Here is a 19,676-nt window from a genome sequence, read left to right on the forward strand (position 1 = left end):
TTCTAGTATTATGTGTGACGTACTGTGCCTGAGTGCCGAGGGAAATAATGACACTGTTTAGTTACGTGTGGGGCCCCTTTGGAGGTTAATCAAACTATGTGCATTAACAACAGCACTGTTGTTCTCAGTACAAATTGACCTGATTTGGATGAACCACTGGATGAATGATACAATTGAGAAATCAAATCCAGAGGTCGACATTAGTCAGACTTGATAAACTAACTTTATCCTAACTTTGTGCTAACTGTGTCAATATTGCAGGAGAATTTATATTGGACGGACCAATCTAAAACAAATGATTTCAATTGGCACAGACTCGGTGGAGAGTAGCTGAACACCCGTTTCTTGATTATCTTAAATAAACCGTGTGCATGTAGTTCATTGCTCTCAGTGCGATGGTTAGGCATGCAAGACTAACCACATGCTCCCTGTGCCTCATGTCCCAGTCCCACCACAACCCACAGGCAAGAAAACTAAATATTAACACCACTGTTACCACAGCTTTCCAAATTCACATCGAGTAGAGGGAAGAGAGAAGCCAAACTTGACAGAAGCATGAACTCATAAACCACCAATAGAGTGTTAACAGAGAGAGAGAGACGGCGAGACCATGGTGCCAAGTGCAACACAAAATAAAAATATGAAAAAAAAAAAAACATACTCCAGCTGGGTCTCAATCATTTATTAGGTTAAAGAAAAAAATGTTACAGTTTATACATAAACAACTAATCTCATTTGAAGGTGAAATTTGATTTGATATATTAGTAAAAACCAGTGATCAGAGAAAAAAAGAGGAATAACAAACTTTTTTTGAAGGTGATATTACGAGCTAGAACAAAAGAAGCCTTCTTCATTACACTGGGACCTACACCTCCCACAAGCCATCACCTAGCTAGTGTTCCCAACCCGGGGCAGAGTCAAGAACACATCATTAATACCGACATGGTGGTAAAATAGATGAAATAAACACAAGAGAACAAAACAACGAAGGGGTAACTTTTCATTTAGTGTCTTATAAATGCATCTAAGCAACGTTAACGCAACACAAGCGGTTGAGATGTTTGTCACTGACATGTGTGACATATATGCGGAATTGTTGCTCGCAAAAAAAAGTGTTACCATGAAAAGAACAACAAACTGTTTGTGCAACAGCCTGTTTTGGTCTCCCAGGTGTGTGCATACAGACTGTGTTACAATGACAGGGACGGGTGGGCAGAGCGGAGGGTGGTGATGTTGACAGGAGGGGAAAATAATGTGGGAAACACAGCAGGGTCAGAACACTGTGGTATGTTGAAGAGACAAACACTAACCATCAGACTGGGGCAAAGGAGGGGAGGGGGTAGCTTGCTTCATATTTGGACTTGATATTTGTACGAGAAAGGGACTATAGAGCAGTCAACCATGTTTCCTGCACCCAATCAGAACAGCTGGAGCCACACAGAGGGGAGGGGGTTTGGGGTGTGTGTGAGGATCAGTAACATCAGCTGTCCTCTTTTTACCGGTACCCAGGGCCTGGCTGAGTGTAGCCCTGGCCGTAAGTGGGGCGGTTGCGGGCATACGGGTTACCAGCTCCTGGTGGAGGGGTGACAGTGGTGCCTGGAGGTGCGGTGTATGCCTGGCGGGGCTGGTACCCGGGGCTAGGCTGGGAGCTGGGCGGCAGGCTGTAGTTAGCAGGCTGGGAGGCCTGGGAGGTATAGTTTTGGGGAGGGAAGGCTCCTGGTGGATACTGCTGGCCTCCCTGAGGTGGATGGGGCTGCTGCTGGCCACCTTGGAAGCCCGGGGCTGGGGCGGGGGCTGGGGCTGGGCCAGGGGCGGGAGCCTGGGAGGAGGGAGGGGCGTAGTTCTGAAACTGCTGCTGCTGCTGCTGCTGTGGGGGGCCAGGCTGAGGGGCTCCGGGCTGAGGGCTATATCCTGCTGAGAAAGGAAGCAAGTCTCTTTAATTCACTCTGAGAGAGAAGATGACTAACTTCACAACACAGAAGCAACCCTGTTATTTTTAATCGTAACCATTTTCACTCTTACCAGGGTACTGCATACCATACTGCTGCTGCTGCTGTGGTGGGGCACCAGGTTGCTGGTATCCACCTGGAGCCTGGTACTGTTGATACACCTGACCTGAAGAGACAAGGATCAACATGATCAGAACAAAAGATTTTTACTATCCATTACATCCCTTCTCACCACTGTATGTTTGTTGGTAAATTTGTTTGCTTGTAAGCAAGATTACACAAATTCTACTGGACGGATTACAACCAAACTTGGCATATTTAGCGAACTGATATATGAGTGTGAAAAATTTGGGCAGCTTGATTGTTGGGCCCTGGCAGACGTATGCACTCTACGGAGCCATTCTAGTTGACACTTCATTCGAGTCACCTTTGGCCAAATGACAAATCTGATAGTAATCTGTCTTGGTTTACTTCATGGAACCAAAGTCAGTGCTACCCCACACCAGGGGCTTGGGGAACCACTGACTTGAGAAGCGGACTTGCAGTTTCACCATTCCGTTATAATCAACATATACCAATTGATATCTAGCTAAAAAAAACAGCCAACCACATCAGACATGAGTCCCATTTATGGACTACATGTGAGATCAAGTTTCAACGTCTTTACAGGCTCTCACACACCAATTACACTGATCAGTGATTGGATAAATGCCACAAAGCCTCAATGTTCTTTCTGTGTAATTTCAAGTGTTGAAATCTGGAGTAGCTTTTTGACTATAATTTTAGAGGCTACCTCCACAGACCACATACTGACAGAGTTTATAGTTTCGAAGAATAAATACTGGGTGAAATGGGGGTAATTACATCCATCTCTCTAAAACACAATCTGGCAGGAATTTAATAGCAAATTATTTTTTAATGCTTTTTGGTTGCATGTTCACTTTTCTGTTGAATAACACATACCTAAGTAGTACATCAAGGCACATACAGTGATAAAGTGTTAAGTGGGGTCTGTGTCTTCATGGAAACACCTGTGCATCTGGAAAAAAGAACACACAACCGCTTCGATGGAGACAGCTGCAACCTCAAGTCTGGTGCCCACAAATCCTGGTGGCACGTTACAGTCAGGATTGGCTCAGAGCCACAGAGCAGCGTGCAGGTGACTCAGCAGATGTAAACACACGGAAACAAGAGAAAGAGGTAATCAATCCCCCTTACAATATGGCTGACACATGTATCCACGAGTGAGGTGCTTCAAGCAGATAAATATTCATGGCGCTGGGCAAATTTTCCTGCATCAGGGCAAACGCTACAGTCCGGCAGGCAGTCACTCTAACTATGTTATATTTTCACCAGTCCACCACACTGTCTATGTGCACATGTGGAGGACAGCCATCATCAAATCCACTATAACATCTCAGTGATGACAGATTTCTTCAAGAAGCCTCTGAGTATCCAAGGAACCTGAAGCATCAAGTTAAACATATCAACCACATCTGAATAGTACGTCTATGATCATTACTCTTTTGCTTGACAGTGATGCCATTGCAAGTTTCAAAAAACATGGAAAATTACTTTCCCAATTATTTTAATTTGCTCATTACATTTTCCACTGAATGCCTGCATGCTCAACAAACATGCAAGGACTTGGCAAACTAGTGTTCTCCCTGAACAAGGCCTAAATCTTACTCAAAATCTCCTGGCTGGCATTTAAACCTGGAGTGACAACAAATGAAAAGAGAGAAGGCACAACGAGAGACGGCTGCACCGGGTGTCTGATTTTCCAGTCTTTAGGGAGGGTTGATGCTGTGGCTGCATTCTGTTCTTGAGAGTTCAAAACAGTGCAATGTTAAAAGGAGACTAAGAACTATTGAATTATTCTGTCCTGTCAGAGATCATCATTATACTCTCCAATTGAAGAAAATCCTCATTTTGTATCCAATGGTTCATAATTGAAACCATTCCATGCAGAGCCTAGACTTCAAGAAAATACACTTTCTGTTAGCACATTTGAATAAGTATACACAAGTGAGCCAAAACATTACGATCACTCACAAGATAATCTTGTTATTCACTTCATCTGTAAGAACAGCTCACGTCAGACTCTGGGATACATCAGATGGAAGGAGAACAGCTGGCTCTCGCGGTCAATGTGTTGGATAACGTAGAATTGGGCAGATGCAAAGACCTGAGCTACTTTGATAAAAGTCAAATGATTATGACCAACACGATAAGGCTCATGAGGTGCTACCAGTCCCCAGCGTCCATAGTGGCCAGAGGAGGAACAAACCATGAATCAGCTCAAGGATGTTGCAACATGTGACGGATGTGCTTCCATGGGACTACACCTCACAACTTTCAGGACATCACGAATCTGCTGCCAACATCTTAAAGATAGGGTTGGTAGGCCTGGAAAGGTTATTAAGAGCAGGCAACACTTTGAAAATATGCAACCGATACATCCCTCCCCTTCCATCAGCCCAGTCGTCAAAGGTATTCCCCCGAGAACATATGAACGCACACTGCCCGACAACTGGCTGAAAACTGGTGCAGGCAGTGCAATGACTGGTGGTGTTTATAATAGTCCTACGCGGTCCACAGGCACTGGGTTCTTTTTTCGTTTTTTTCCAGCCATTATATATTCGTAGACTATTCAGGAGGATTTCAATACATAAGATAAAGTGTTTCAGAAACAAATGACCAAACTTACCATTAAGAGTGCATGTCTGTGCAGCTGTGGTCATAAATGTTTTGGCTAGTAGTCCATGCAGCTAAGACTCTTTTTTCTCTAGTAGAGGCCAAATATTTTGGATTGGTCAGGAAGACACTTGACAACTAAATATTTAGCTAGAAACTATGTACCTCTCTGGTGTCTTTTTATAGGCACTGAAGTGATGCACCATCTGTTATCTCTCTGACAGCAACTTAAACATGAACACCGTGCGCTTTATTGTGTGAAACTGCATGTGTGTGAAACTGGCTTCTCCTTCTGTCCTCCCTGGTCTGTAATCCATCATGAGTGTTATGTAAGAGGGATGGGAGAATAACCGTTTGACCCCGCTGACCAGCATTTTACTCCAATGTAGCCAAGAAGTCAAATATCGGACGAGGAAATGACCAGGGACTCATTGAAGACAGCGTAGCATTGTTGCAGGAAAAAATCCCCAAGTTAGAAGAATAATGTTCAATGGAACAAAGAAGTGTTTGGCTGTAGTTCTGCTGACCTCGGCGCATGCACAGCCCCATTTTAAAATAAATATATCACACACAAACAGACGTCTGCCCAACTGATAAAGACTTGCACGCAAATGTCTCAGCTGCTGTTAAATTAAATGTCCACGTTTACAGTTTCATTCTTGCACTGATTTAAATTACTGCCAAGGGTCCATCAGCATCTGAGAGACAACAGGTTGAAATGTTTACCATTTGCTTATGGATCTCGTTAGCTGAATTCTTATGGTAACAAGTAATCTAAGCTTGCATTAAAAGTGAGCTTAAGGCTACCTTTAAAAGTTCACACATGCTGAGCTGGCGCCGAATCTCATGTATTACCTTTTTTAAATTCTCGTGCATCGACTGGGTTTCTGTTTTGCCTTGAGGATGTCATACTGACAAACAGTCTGAAAGCAGAGACGGGAATAATGCAAGGACAAAGGGTGAGGAAACGGCTGAGCGGGAGAGGAGGCTGGGCAGGATCGAGCTCATGTCTCTGTTTGCCAACCATCTGCAGCTTTGGATTTAAGAAAAGAGATGAAGAGTGGAAACTGTAAGGTAATGATACAGAGAGGGCGTTCATTGTCTACTGCTGGGCTTGGAAGTACCTTAATAACCTGCCATTAGACGGAAACTAGCCAGAGCTGCCAATGTGGGTAATATCAACACTTTACTGATCTCAGTGGGTGCATTATCTTTTTACTTGTCTCCCTCCACAGGAAAGTAAAAACCCACCTCTGGTTACAGATGCAGGATAATTACCCTGCATCTGGTACAAAAATGCTGAGACTTCAGCTGAGTTAATATCTGATCAAACAGGGGGTTCAGCCTACTTAATAGGAGTGTAACTTTTTATACAAAATTTGAACATTAATTTAATGGGGTTATATTCTAAGCTTAAATCCGTTCTGAGCGGTCAATCACGACACCAAAGCATCTGAGAAATGACAGGTGTTTTGTGTTCTATACCTTAGACGGTAAAACAATGAGCAAAGGCGAGGCTGTTTGGCAACTTTGTACCATGCAACTGGACATTAAAGGAATGACGATAAATCCGTGGGTTTCACCCAACAGACGTTGAGACTTGATTTATGGAAAAAGTGACAGCCCTCCTACTTATTATTCACATCTACCTTCTGAAATCCAGTACTTGATCTTAGACCAGAGATTCCCTTAGGTGGCTGACATACTTCAACAGCCGCATCAGATGAGAAACCTTTCATTTAACCCCCTGTTCCTGTTCTAAATGTGTCTTACTTAACAATAAACTGGATGTAATGTTGTTTTAATAACCTAACTGTGGATTAAATATGCACCTGACATACTACACATTAATAATCATAATTTAAATGAAATATACTAAAAAAGACACAATGTCAACTTGCACGCAACCGTCACAGAGCAAGACAGATGCGGTGTAATGTTGATGGAGCGTGAGCAACTTGAAACTATTACTCAACAATAACAGTTCCACAAACCCATGCCCTATCATTCCTCGCAGTAAGCTAAGCCGAACTGCCAATTTCAAACCCATGCAGAGCTTGGACCGAGGGTTAGACCTCCACAATGATGTCCCCTCGTCACCGCATCAGAATCAAACATCAGGTCGGCAAGAACAAGTCATTAATTAAACAAGGTCTGTTGTTTCTCTCTGTCCTTGTGTTAATGGAACGAAAAAAAAACCATGAACAGCCTTCTGTTGAGCGGTTAGTATGCAACATGGTGCCTCACCGGCCAACACTGAATGAGTAACACTTCTGGACCCTCTTAACTCATACTGGGAGGATAGTCCCTGCAACGCCAACCAGGCCACACCACAAACCACCAGTTAAAATGGAAGAATTCATAGCACATGTGCGCTGGTTTTTAGTGTTGCAGGTGTGATCGTTCGAAGAGCAAGTTACAGCTCTCGTAGGGTGCAACACAAGGCATCTTTTTTAGCTCCATTCGCCTTATCTGGGCCAAACCATGAGCTGAAAACAATCCAGTCTGCTTACTGTAGAGTGGTTAACCACACAAAATGCTTCACCTTCATGGCTGCACCTGCCTGGGACTTTCTTCAAAACAAAAATGGAAAACAAGGGAATTCCCTTAAGTTAAGTTAGAAGTAAGGGAAAAAAGACATGGGATATTGGCAAAGAAGACCAAACCCCTGAGTCACGTCCCTGAGAGTACTCAGAGAAAATAAGCAAAGTAAAAAATACTTTTTTGACAACATACTCACTAATCCTTCGTACATTTATCTTGATCTGAAGCTTTAATTTGTATCTGAAACATCATATTAAAAATCCCACACAGGGGGAGAGCTGCAATAAGGCCTCCTCTGAGTTAGATCAATTTAATTTGATGGATACTCTTGTTTACAAAGTGTGATGAAGACTCGACCATAGTGATTCAATGAAACCCTCTGTTTTAACAACAGAATGGATTTGATTACCAAAAAAGTAAAAAAAAGTTGAAAAGCTCTTAGTACAAGAGACTGTGAACCTGTTGGCTGCAAACATTTGTCAATGTCAATTGGTAACTACGATTCTGGATATACACTCATCCAATGATTAGTTAATCTTCAATTTGTTTTGTTGATTTAAATTATTTGTAACATTTTATCAGTTTCTGTTGCTCTCTTCATATCAAATATACCTAATCTAATCGACTAAGGATTATTGACAGGATGAAAGTGATACTGTCTGGGTTCCAGTGAGAAATATAGAGAGGGTAAGTAAACACAGATCACTAAACAATGGCAGTAACAGGGACTGACATTCTCTGAGAATATTCTTTCGTGCAACTAAATTACACATGAATAAAAGTGGGTCAGTCAAGAGTGACATGAAATGCCAAATATTCTCTGGTTCCAGAATCTCAAGTGGGACCATTTCCTGCCTTTCTTCAACATGCATCATTGCAAACCAAATATTTTGAGGTATTAATTTTGTACTCCTGGCTCTGTGAAGTTGTGATTGGCAATTTTGGACAGTTCTTTGATGTTTCATTGACTGAACGATATATCTGAAAAGTAGTTGGCAAGATAGAAAGAAAGAAAGAAAGAAGAAAAAACTTGCATAACAGGATGAAGAACAGTATGGGGTCATACATGTACTGTATGTACATTGGCTTGTACAGAATTATGCAAGTATTATGTACAGTATGTACAGTACATGCATGACTAGAGTTAAGAGAGGACTGAACTATAAACATTTCCGGGGCTGCAACTAATTTCTTATCAATTAATCTGCCAATTATTTTTCAGATTTATCATTTTGTCAATGACACATCAAGGAATTATCCAAAAATGCCCATCACAACTTCACAGGGGCCAAAAGTACAAAATAAATACCTCAAAATATTTAATTTGAAATGAGGGAGAGCTCTGTCTATTTGAGAGGCTGTAACCATAAAATATTTGGCAATGTTTTGCTTTAAAAGTGACTATGATTATTAATCAAGAAACAAAGTAGTTGCTTATTACTTTCCTGTTGATTGACTTATCAATTATGCTGTTTTGCATTTTACTGGATGCACAAGTAGGCTAGCAGGGATATTTTCACTAGGATGCGTCGTTGAAGAGCAGTTTGCACCAGCAGGGGGCACAAATGCAGAACTCAGCACCTTCAGAGTGCTGCCAGAGACAAAGCACAGTTTTCGTAGTGCTGCCTGTTTTTTCTTATCTCTTTTGTGTTTCTGTGTATTTTTCTGTAATATTCATGCACTTTTGACCCCTCTGACACACTGATTTCCTTCTTTGTATTATGAAACATTTGATTAGACTCTAGATTTGAGGTTAGATAAATCTTGAGATTAAAATGACTCATGAAGTGAAGCAAAACTTGGGGAATTATTTATCTGTCTGGTTAGTCGTCTGCCACCTCTACTACAGAAACCAATACTGCAAATGGGAATGTTAAATGATTTGTTCTGTAAACTAGATAAGATCAGCTAGGAGTTACCAGATATAGGCTTCCTACACTAAGGTTATATGAGCCCAGGAAGAACTCTTTTGAAAACAAATTGGATCCGTATTTTAGGGCAATATATTCCAACTGTCTGGCTCAACATGATGTCATATGTAATGAGGCTACTTTGGTCATAATGTTGGATAAACATCACATATAACAGCAAAACTGTAAAACACATGGAATTGCTTAACCATACAAACTGCAGGGTCTCCGACTCCCTGTGGTCTTTAGGACTTTACACCACATATCTGCTTCCGTCTGTGTGTTTAGCTATATGCGGTAAACATGACATGAACAAGTGGGCTTTTTTAGGAAATATCTGTGTGTGGACGTGTCTCACCATCCATGCCAGCTGGGGGTCCCTGCTGTACTCCAGGATAGGGAGCCTGTGGTTGGGGCGGTACTCCTGGCGGAGGGGCCGCAGATGAGGAGGAGGCGATGCTGTCAGGGGTTCCTGAGCGCTCCTCTGCTGCAATTGATGGGGGAGCTACTCAGGTAAAAAAGACAGAGATGGACATTGAGTATATATATATATGACCACTCCACATGACAACCACACACTGAAACAAAACAAATACAGTCATGTGAAAAAACATAGGGCCATCCCATGGATTTTGTTCACTTTTTCGGAATATTTGAACAAGCAAACATTTGATCCTCTCACATGCAGTGTCTGCAGATAAAAGGTGACATACTTCAACAAAATCTTGTTGGTATCTGGAACACAGGATTCTAAATTTATGGATTTAAAGGTGTGATGAATGGCTGTTTTATTTTATTTTATTTAAATCATGAAAATCTTGCATGTAATGTGTTTGAGTACGTCACAGACACTGTTTCCAAGAGGTTCAAATGTGTGTTTGTTCAAATATGTTAAAAAATGTCCATGTGGAGAACTTACTTTTTCACATGACTACCTTAAGACAGCACCTTTAATTTCTGCAGCTCGACGGTGGGCTGTACCTTGTGCCTGGTCCTCACTCAGGCCGAAAGCAGAGATGACATTCTTGCTGACCTCGTCCTGGTTCTTTAAAGGGTCGAAGGCTGACATGCTAGCCGCACTGACCGGAGTGGCCTGTTTCACTGTGGGGTCTCCTGCCACAACTTTGCCTTCACGTCCGTCCACTGATTCTAGAAACATAGACAGAGAAAGTTTTAAAGACCAGCAAGGAAGAGGAAAAAATGTGGCAATAGAGTAATATATGTAACAATTTGGGTCAATTATAAACATACTTGTTATTACACTATGAACAATAACATGCTGTAAATGGGGAAAACTAACCTAACATCACGTCTGTTTAATCAACCTTTGATTCAAGCCAAATTATATATGAATATTTGCTACTTCTGGAGTCAGTAGAAATAAAAACTGCATTGAGTTACAGCTTTCAGGCAGTGGTGAAAAATACAGCAGTCTAAAATCATACTGTAATTTGACAGCACATGCTCCTCAGTTTTAAAACATGTTCAGTTATGATGACAAGGGAAGGACGTATTTTTGCATGAGCTATGAGTATGTTAGTGAGTGACCACAATCAAACTGCTGAAATGGCTAAACTGGTATTTATACAGTAAATAATTTAACACAAATGTGGTGTATAATTTCATACAAACAGTTGTATAAAAAGTGACAAATAATAAGCCTCATAAACTGTCTCGGTCTGGTGCTAGTGTTCATGAGCGATACAGATCTTACGAGTGCGGTACAGAGAAGGTGGATTATGAACAAGTGGTGCTTGTTAAGAAGGCTGTGCAGTCCCCATCAGCCGGATTAAGAAAACCAACACAAGGTTTGTTAAGAAAAAACGAAACAAAGAAAACTCATCATGTTTGGCTGCATGTATGCACATCTGCCAGCGCCTAATGGGGCACAATGCTTGTTGTGGATCCAGTCAGTTTTCTATAGCGCATAACATGCAGGTGTTAAGAGTTGTAAACTTGTTTTCTACTTGAAATCCTATTTATACGCACAAGTGTATGTGGGTGCGTCAAATCAATGGGCAGAATTTATACGTTTTCATGAAAGATGATTCAAAGAGAAACGTACAAAACTAAATGGGTAAGTGGGTCAGTAAATCTAGCAAAAATGTGCTAAGTTGGCAACAATGTCTGTAAATTCCCCCCCCCCCCCCCCCCCGATGAGATAAAAGATGGCACCAGTTCATTCTGTAGCGCTGGACCGTGGGTGATCCAGTGCAACAAAAACCAGATAACGATATATTAGCCAATAGTTATTTGTTTTACAATAAAAACATAACAAAAATAATCTTAATAGCGGCCCCTTAGATTTGTATTTGTTTAAATCATGACCAACATACAATACAAACTATTCTTGAAATATAACTTGACATTTCTATCTGGTTTAAAATTGTGTGGCAATTCTGTACTGCAGTTTCTTTTATCAGCCCACATGTGCACTAATACTGATCTATCAATATTGATCTAACTGCTCAAGTACTGACATGTACATGTGTATCGGATTCCTTACCACTGACCGGTGCTGCGGCAGCCAGGCCAGGCTCTGTGGGGGGCTCCAGACTATCCAGGAGGTTGTTGACTTTATTCCTGAGCTCGATGAGCTCCCTGCGCAGGTACTTCACCTGGCTGGACTCCAAAGGCCGCGGCTGACCATTAACTGCAGATTGTAAGACAAAGAGAGGGGACCCAGGTGAGCCAATCGAAATATTGATGGATATTGGTCAGGAGACTTTGTCAGCACTGAAACTAACATTTCAGTGCTCCCTCCAGGAGGTTGATGAATATTTCCTGAGTCTTGCTTTTACAGAATACAACAATCCTCCAGTCGAGTCAATACCTTTATTAATAGGGCATCATTATGCATCATTGACAAAGATTGTTGTCTCCAACTGACCTCAGAGGAAACTCTGCGTGAGACTGTACAGAAACATCTCAATAGCCTCGCAGATGGTAAACCAAATATATAATCTGGCAGGAATATCAACCGGCATAACCTCACATTGGAAGAAAGGAGATTGAATATACAGACTGATGATTCTGGTGAGTGTTTGAAGAACCTTAATACTGACACTATACTGATACTATTGACAAGAGAGTCAAATGCTGCAAATATGTTTAAGTAAATAATGATTAACATTTAAAGTCAATCACCGATGAAACATAAAACAACATTTTCTATCATGTAAAATAAACACAGGAGATACCTGATTTCTGCAGTTCATTGGTCTGGAAAAGCTGATAATTCTATACTAAGTATGTGCAGATTATGAAAGATGATCTGCCCAAATTCTATTAGCTCCACATTCTGAACACCTGGCATTACAGGGATCATCTTTCAAAGAGGGAATTAGAGCCTCATCTTCATTAGTTCCACCCTGCCAGAGAGGCACTGGAGCTGGGAACACTGGGCATGAGCGCACTGGTTTGCCATCCAGCTCGTCTCTCAGTCAGGCAAGATACTTAAAAGCTGATTTGAACTTACTGTGTTTACTTAATGAAATTATAGTTAATAGTTTATTATAAGGTACTTCACAATATTCAACCCTACATGGACTGCATGGCATGAGACACTTCTTTCAACCTTTGTTTTCCAAATTGATTTAGGAGTGAAATATTCTACTGATGAAGAATAAATAGGAGAATAGTGATCACCAGACATTCTTTTCTCACATACGTTTCCCTGTCTTAGTGGATAATGTTGAACAGAATTGCACGGGGTCACGAGTCACTGTGCTCAAACACGGGCTGCAATGAAAATCCAGAAACTCTCGCTCTCCCTGAATCTGAAGATATAATTTAGAACATGTGAGGTCATGTCATGTGATGATGAGCCAGGACTCAGTTTAGACTGGGAGGAAGTAAAGTATTTTTTTAAAGGGGGAAAAAAATATCTAAAAGCAGCAACTGGGGGATAGACTGACTCAGAGTAGAGCACAGCGCACATCGTCATGTTGTCATCACAAATTACAAAATTAAAACAGCATGATGATATGGTTCGTTATGGTTTTGATACTAAATGCATCTTAAACATTGAATTTCTTCACGTCGATGTTTCCATGAGTGTAAATCCCTGTACAATAATTTGCTATCTCAAATCAGTCCTTAAATAACCCTAAATTTGAATTGTATGTAACATGTTGGTATTCTGACACACCCTAACAGGTTTGACTTGTTAAACCTGTTAGGGTGTGTCTATTGGCTGTTTGGGAATTATTATTTCTTCTTCTATGGCATAAACCTAAAGTCATACTGCTTAAGGCCTCCTGAATGACTGGCACATATTTAAAATTATGATTAGGAACTAGTAAAACTGCCACAAATGTCTTTTGTGAATAAATCTTTGGTCTTTCGCAGTTTGTTTGCTGTACTAATGCTTAGAGACGCACAGAAATTCCATCTAATCTGAGTCAGAAGGGAGTGCTGAGGCGTGTTGAGTAAAACTTAAACTAGACTGCCCTCCAGTGACCAGTTGCTGTAACATCTGATGTGGGACATATCGGTTATCATGATGATTAAGAATAATTCAACATCTGCAGACATACATTTTTTGATTCCTTTAGACAGAATTTACTCGTAGAGAAAGTAAATGCTTTAACATCTTACCAAACAAAGTCAGTTTGAGTATTCTACTACACTGGATTGCAAAGGAGAGGTCAGAGCTGTCGAAGATGGTGATGAGGTCGTCATCTGAAAAAAAACGGAAAAGAGATGCAAGATGATTCCCTGTATTGCAAATGATCTCCAACTGAGGAAAGGTTATTATCAACATTTACTTTTATTTTTTCCCTGGACTTACCCTCATCCTTGTATTTGATGGCAACTTCATCATTACTCTGCAGTTTGCCCCTGAAGACGCGCTGCATCATCAGCACCAGCTCATCATAAGTGATGTCTTCATTGTGGATAGGGATACGTCTGATGTCGTCACCCAACTGTGCTTTGATGATCAGCTTCCCGCTCAGGTCCAGCTGGCCGTTCATTGTACAGTTCGACCTGCTCTGCTCCCACCACTTTACAATAAGAGGAGAAATTGTTAAAAACAACCAACTCAACAACATTACCATTCTGTATTTCTTAATGTCAGTTTGAGGTCATTTAAGTTTTAGTCCTTAAGGTAAACAAAACACTTGATTTTGTATGATTGGCACACAGCAACCAGATGCATGATTATTATTTATTAAATCTCTTATGTCTAAGTTTCATAAACATAATCTATGTTCTCTACAGGGATATATGGAGATTGAGATGTACTAATACAACAATAGTGATGCAGTGTTATAACAATGTGTATCATGAGACTTCTTTTGCTGGAACACAACTGAAGCACATGATTTGTGTGAACCTCAGCTTAGATCATTGCCTGTATTTATGAGACAGGATGGATTCTTGAAAAACCTGAAATAAACTCAAATGCTTTGTAAACATCCGTCTTATGAGTAAGAAAACAAACAAGACAGATGACAAATAATAAAAGTCTTGCATGCTGCAGAGCTAAAAAAAAAAACTGCACTTTGTGCAGAAAGACCATGGTTGAAAATAATGAAAATCACTTGCTCAGTATTGATAGATGTCATTTCCTCCCCGCCCTGGTATGTCCACCCACCTTTGGGGAGGAAATATCCCGTTTTTGTGGTATGCTACTAGTTTAAAACATACAATGGGTTCTTTATTTTAAATATTGCACAATGTGGATATTCATATTTTACCCCCAAAGGTGGATGGACATTATAGATTAATTTGGCACAATGCAGTATTGGGTAACACCCACCCCATTATATATTGTTATTTATGCTGAATTAAATAAGGCAAACTGGTTGTTTTTGTCTTGTTTTTATATATATTCTGATGATGTACTATCCTCCTTTTTGTTTTCGTTGATAGATTGAGAGACTGACCTTGTATTGTTTATAAATTAACCTGAGGTTTTTAGGAATAACAACTGTTGGTGAATTTATCCATCCCAGATACATTATATTAACCACATGCAACTGATAACATAATCAACTTTAGGCCTGGGTCTGTGGACGTAGGTAAGAAGTCATGGGATGTTGCAACTGTGAGAGTCAATACTTTTTCTTGATGAGATCATGATGAAATTAGCAACCCATCTTTACTGAGCTTTATCATCTTGATTAAATATCACCTTTTGAAGAGAAGGACAGAGATGCCCTTTGCTCAGACGATTTGATCAAACAATCTTGTTCACCAACATCACAGTATCTCTTGAACTGCGGTCTAAGGGTCAACAATCAGCCAGTGAGGTGGCTCACATCTCCCTGCAGACTTTGACCCAAAATATCGTCTGATTAGATAAGACGACGTCGCATATAGGTGAAAACTGGCAGATATTGACAGTATGTGTAATTATTCTGCGATAAAACCTCATGTCTATCGTGGGTGCGTGTAGGCACCAGCTGGATTAACTATGACGTTACCTGCTCATGATCTCGGCTGCACAATTCAGTGCTGTCAGTTTAATTCCAGAAATGCTGCGGCTTTGCTTGACCCAGTAGCCAGATGAATAATTGGCTGGATGCTAGGGATTGTGTTGTAGCTAACGTTTAGCAATAGCATAGACTAGTAGTAAAAGAGGACAACAACAACCTGCTTTCTACTGGTGCTAACTCTACCACACCGAGCGTTTACAGTGTCATTACGGTGTAATTAAGCTAACGCTAACCGTGACAGACGATCAATCGCCGAGTCATCGGTCAGTGGCCCATAAACAGTAGTTATCTACTGAATGCTAACGTTAGCTGAATCGTTTCACCACTGCTGTGTCAAAGCTTAACACACTTATAGAATATAACCAGCCATTCTGAGTAAAGAGCAACAATATATCATTGTATAATTACAAGAGCTGGAGCAGAAGTGTATACATTCATTTCACTTTTTAGCAATGGGTCGGCAAAAGCGTTTTCCTGTGTAACTTGTATTAGCTCCCTTTAATACGCATTCAGAGCTATGTACGATAACGTATTTGTAACTGAATAGTATTTTCTGATCTCGTTCATTTGAACAACAATGAACTAGTTACGAATCATTTGGAAACTGCATCCCATGACTCGACACCTGTTTCGGGCGAGCTACCCTAGCGTTAGCTCATAACACTAGCCGGCTAACGCTAGCCGCTTAGCTAGCAACATACCAGTCAAACATTGCTAGCACGGAAAGCGCAGCGTGTTTAAAACCAGATGAAAACACAACACAACACAAAGAGGGTCCTCTACCTGAATCAGACGACTAGACCTCGCTGTTTCACAGCTTTCCTCCCGAACCGTGAAAATAAAATATGTTAGCTAGCCTAGCCGGGTCCGGGCCAGCATCAGGAAGCGTCCTCCTCACTGTCAACGTCAGACAGTACGTGGCATTCACAGCGCGCAGCCGCACAGCTTGGGGACATAGTGCGATGCGACTCATAGAGATAATAAAACATCACATTTAAAGTTAAGAAGAGTCCTTTATTTTTTATTTATGTTGTTTACAATGCATATTTTATCCATGTGCACAGACTGGGTTTCTGATGCCGAGGTAAAATACCTGAAAACATAACAACACATGCAGTTACCATGGGTTACTTCCTTTATTAATGGTAAAAATGTATTCAGGTAAAAATGATATTGAAAGAGGAAGACGTAATGAAGGAGCAAACAGAAGCACATGTGGAGAAAAAATTAAATAATGTCACTTTAACACAAACAGTAGAAGCCTATATATTTATAAGCAACCTACTTATAACTGCAAGATTCAGGCATTAAAACTAAACCTCTGTAAACACTGAGAACACTTTTGCAGATTTCAACATACTGGCATGTTGTTCTCAGAGAAATTGCCATCGTATTTTTGCCTCATACTCTACCATCTTTTCACGTAATCTTTGATATTAAAAACCCACCTCTGTCAGAGCCTGTTGCAGCAGGACTCCATGCAGATGCCTCCTTGAGGGGACTACGTGATGGAGCTAAACTTGAAAAGTGCTTGAGATCTTTGCCCAGGAATGTATGTGGGTTGAAACAGTTAATGCCTTCATTTTGTTGTGTACACCTCTACATCCATTCTCTTCAAACCATGACAACAATTTAATGAGAATGAGTCCTGCTCCTAAATGACCACTGCTACTTTAATTTGAATTAAAGTAGCAGTCCAGACCCAGTGATGTAGAGGGTGCAAGGATGGTTGAGTTCAAATTACACTTATCAATAAATGACAATAAATAAACAAATAAATAAACAAATAAATAAATTCCAGCATAAATTGTAAATTTAGCTCTATTTTGCATCTTTGTGAGAAAACACTGGTTTATAATATATGTTCTATGATATTTATGACTAAATAAGTCTCATAACTGATTTATAAATTAAGATGAAAACACAGTTTTGCCCAGTCACAACTTTCATCGCTCCACTATTTCTTCTTCTTCTCCTCTGTGGCATCGAACCATGAGTCTAGCAGCTTTTTCATGTAATACAGCTGCCAGGCGTGCACTTGAACAGCAACCACCATGATGAGGTACATAACAGTCACTGCGGAGAAACCGAAAATGAAGCGGTAGGCCTTTCCGTGGCGGTAGAGCTGCTGCGCGACAGGAAACATCTCCATTCCACCATAAATAAGAGGTGCCATAGTGAACAGCCCTGCGCTAATCATGGACAAGACCAGGTAACTGATATTGTTCTTTGGAAGTGACAGACTGCTGCCGACCAGAGGGAAGAGGCTGAGCAGGTAGGGGTACTCCCACTGGTACGGCATGGACACTATGTCGTGTGACACCAGGTTGAAGTGGCTGACGACCACCTGAGCAGCAACCAGCAGCCAGATCAGAAGGTGGACCAAGTTTAACTTCCGCACCTCTGACTTAAGGGAAGCACTGAGAAATGGAAAGAGGGATGTCAGGGTGTGTAAATCAATTTGAAGATAACATTTACATTTAACAAGCAACATCGGATGTAGTTGACTTGCCTCATCTGGTAGGGTGGCGTCCCCCTTTCTCTGAGTTTAAATTCACTTCCATTGGTCCCAGCAGGTCTCGGACCTACACGTGATGTCATGTTGAGAGAAACCTGACGACACAAAAGAAACACAAAGGCAGAACATGATGGAACCAGAGCTGCCAGTATACATGAGATGTCAGGAAAAAGTGGGAAAAAAAAACAACTATCTTACAGAGGGCAAGATTTCACATTGTTTGTTTTGTCTGCAATTCAAAACCAGAAGATTGTGAAAACGATTGAAAAGCAGCAAATCCTCACAGGCATCCTTTTATCATTTCACTTGCAGATAATAAGGGCCTTAAATTACACTTAATGACCCATCTTGTGTTTGGAAACACTGGAACAAATGTGATCATTGAATCTCTGCATTCATGTTCTGTTTGTCATTTATTTATTTACTTAATTTTTTACACTGGCATGCACATATACGTCTGAAATAAAGCTTTGCTAATCTTAGTTTTTCTGTAAGGCGAATTTATTACATATAATAAATATACTAGTTGTTTATAATAGGTACGCAACATTTGACACTTTTCACCTGCTCACGTCACAATATAGGAAACACATGAGACCAGTGGTTTAGGTTTAAAAACACACAAGACTACAGCAGACTCTTTCTAATGCTTACACCTAGCTTACAGGCTAATTGTTCGTTTTGAGGCAGGTTAGCTGCTGTTGCTAACTAACCTGATTCGGCGTTACCTTCACACACACACACATACACACACACACACACACACAATGTACATGAGGACTAGCGTCTTCTTAACGTCAGTACAGACGTTACAGGGTCAAATATATCTTACGATCAAAGCTTACCGCTGTGTTTTCCTTTACGTGCGCTCGAGCTCGTTGCTTAAATTTGAGCAAACAAAAGATGGGATGAAAAGATGCTGCCGACGGGTCCGCGCATGCGCAGACACAAACACACAACCGGAAGTCCTCCCACCGCAGCATCAGCATCTGTCCTCTCTCTCGTCATCTGAGCTGCGACATCTGCTCAATGTTCCTGCAACACAGGTTTAGGAACAACTCATCCGTTCATCTCCACTCTGCTGTCACCATCATTATTTGACCTCCGCCATTTGCCGCGGGGCCACATTATTAAACACATTCATTCGTGAATATTGTACGAAATTGAAATTTGATCTGAATGCACAAAACAGAGATGTTGAAGAGCATGAGACTAGATTCATTTGTCCTTTTTTCATTTTTTACACATTTTATGTGAGACACATGTCTATACAGGGATATGTGTACTACATGTAGACAGCTGTTATAGCTTCACATGCCCAATTTAAATTAAACTTATCAATGATGGTGACATTAATTAAATTGTAGATTGTGCTCTACTTTACATCTGTGTGAAATAAACACTGGATTCTTATATATGTTCTATGATATTTATGACTGAATAAGTCTCATAACTGATTTATAAATTAAGATGAAAACACAGTTTCGCCTTTCATCGCTCCACTATTTCTTCTTCTTCTTCTTCTTCTTCTTCTTCTTCTTCTTCTTCTTCTTCTTCTTGATCGATATCGTTCACACTGTTTTTCGATAGACCTGAAATTCGATTTCCTTAATTC

At 40.7% G+C, this 19,676-nt stretch overlaps 2 protein-coding genes across 5 annotated transcripts; both read right to left on the minus strand.

Annotated features, from left to right (window-relative positions):
* Positions 1–667: 667 nt before the first annotated feature.
* tfg (trafficking from ER to golgi regulator) lies at positions 668–16,499 on the minus strand. Of its 4 annotated transcripts, none has more exons than XM_034574022.1 (8): positions 16,327–16,499; positions 13,893–14,106; positions 13,700–13,783; positions 11,607–11,753; positions 10,082–10,249; positions 9,459–9,605; positions 2,023–2,115; positions 668–1,914 (listed from the first exon to the last, which is right to left on the minus strand). In XM_034574022.1, the coding sequence occupies exons 2-8, from the start codon at positions 14,074–14,076 to the stop codon at positions 1,496–1,498; spliced, it is 1,242 nt and encodes a 413-aa protein (XP_034429913.1). In that variant the 5' UTR covers positions 14,077–14,106; positions 16,327–16,499; the 3' UTR covers positions 668–1,495. The 4 variants fall into 4 exon arrangements, with proteins under 4 accessions (XP_034429913.1, XP_034429912.1, XP_034429911.1 ...); XM_034574021.1 differs by having other exon boundaries at positions 9,459–9,608; positions 16,327–16,472; XM_034574020.1 differs by having other exon boundaries at positions 668–1,911; positions 10,049–10,249; positions 16,327–16,472.
* Positions 16,500–17,179: 680 nt separating this feature from the next.
* jagn1a (jagunal homolog 1a) lies at positions 17,180–19,040 on the minus strand. The gene is made up of 3 exons (XM_034574917.1): positions 18,907–19,040; positions 18,056–18,156; positions 17,180–17,963 (listed from the first exon to the last, which is right to left on the minus strand). Exons 2-3 carry the CDS (start codon positions 18,142–18,144, stop codon positions 17,501–17,503), a joined length of 552 nt encoding a protein of 183 aa, XP_034430808.1. The 5' UTR covers positions 18,145–18,156; positions 18,907–19,040; the 3' UTR covers positions 17,180–17,500.
* Between the last annotated feature and the right edge of the window lie 636 nt (positions 19,041–19,676).

This window comes from Hippoglossus hippoglossus, chromosome 21 (genome assembly GCF_009819705.1).
Source record: "Hippoglossus hippoglossus isolate fHipHip1 chromosome 21, fHipHip1.pri, whole genome shotgun sequence".
NCBI classification, from domain to species: Eukaryota; Metazoa; Chordata; class Actinopteri; order Pleuronectiformes; family Pleuronectidae; genus Hippoglossus; species Hippoglossus hippoglossus.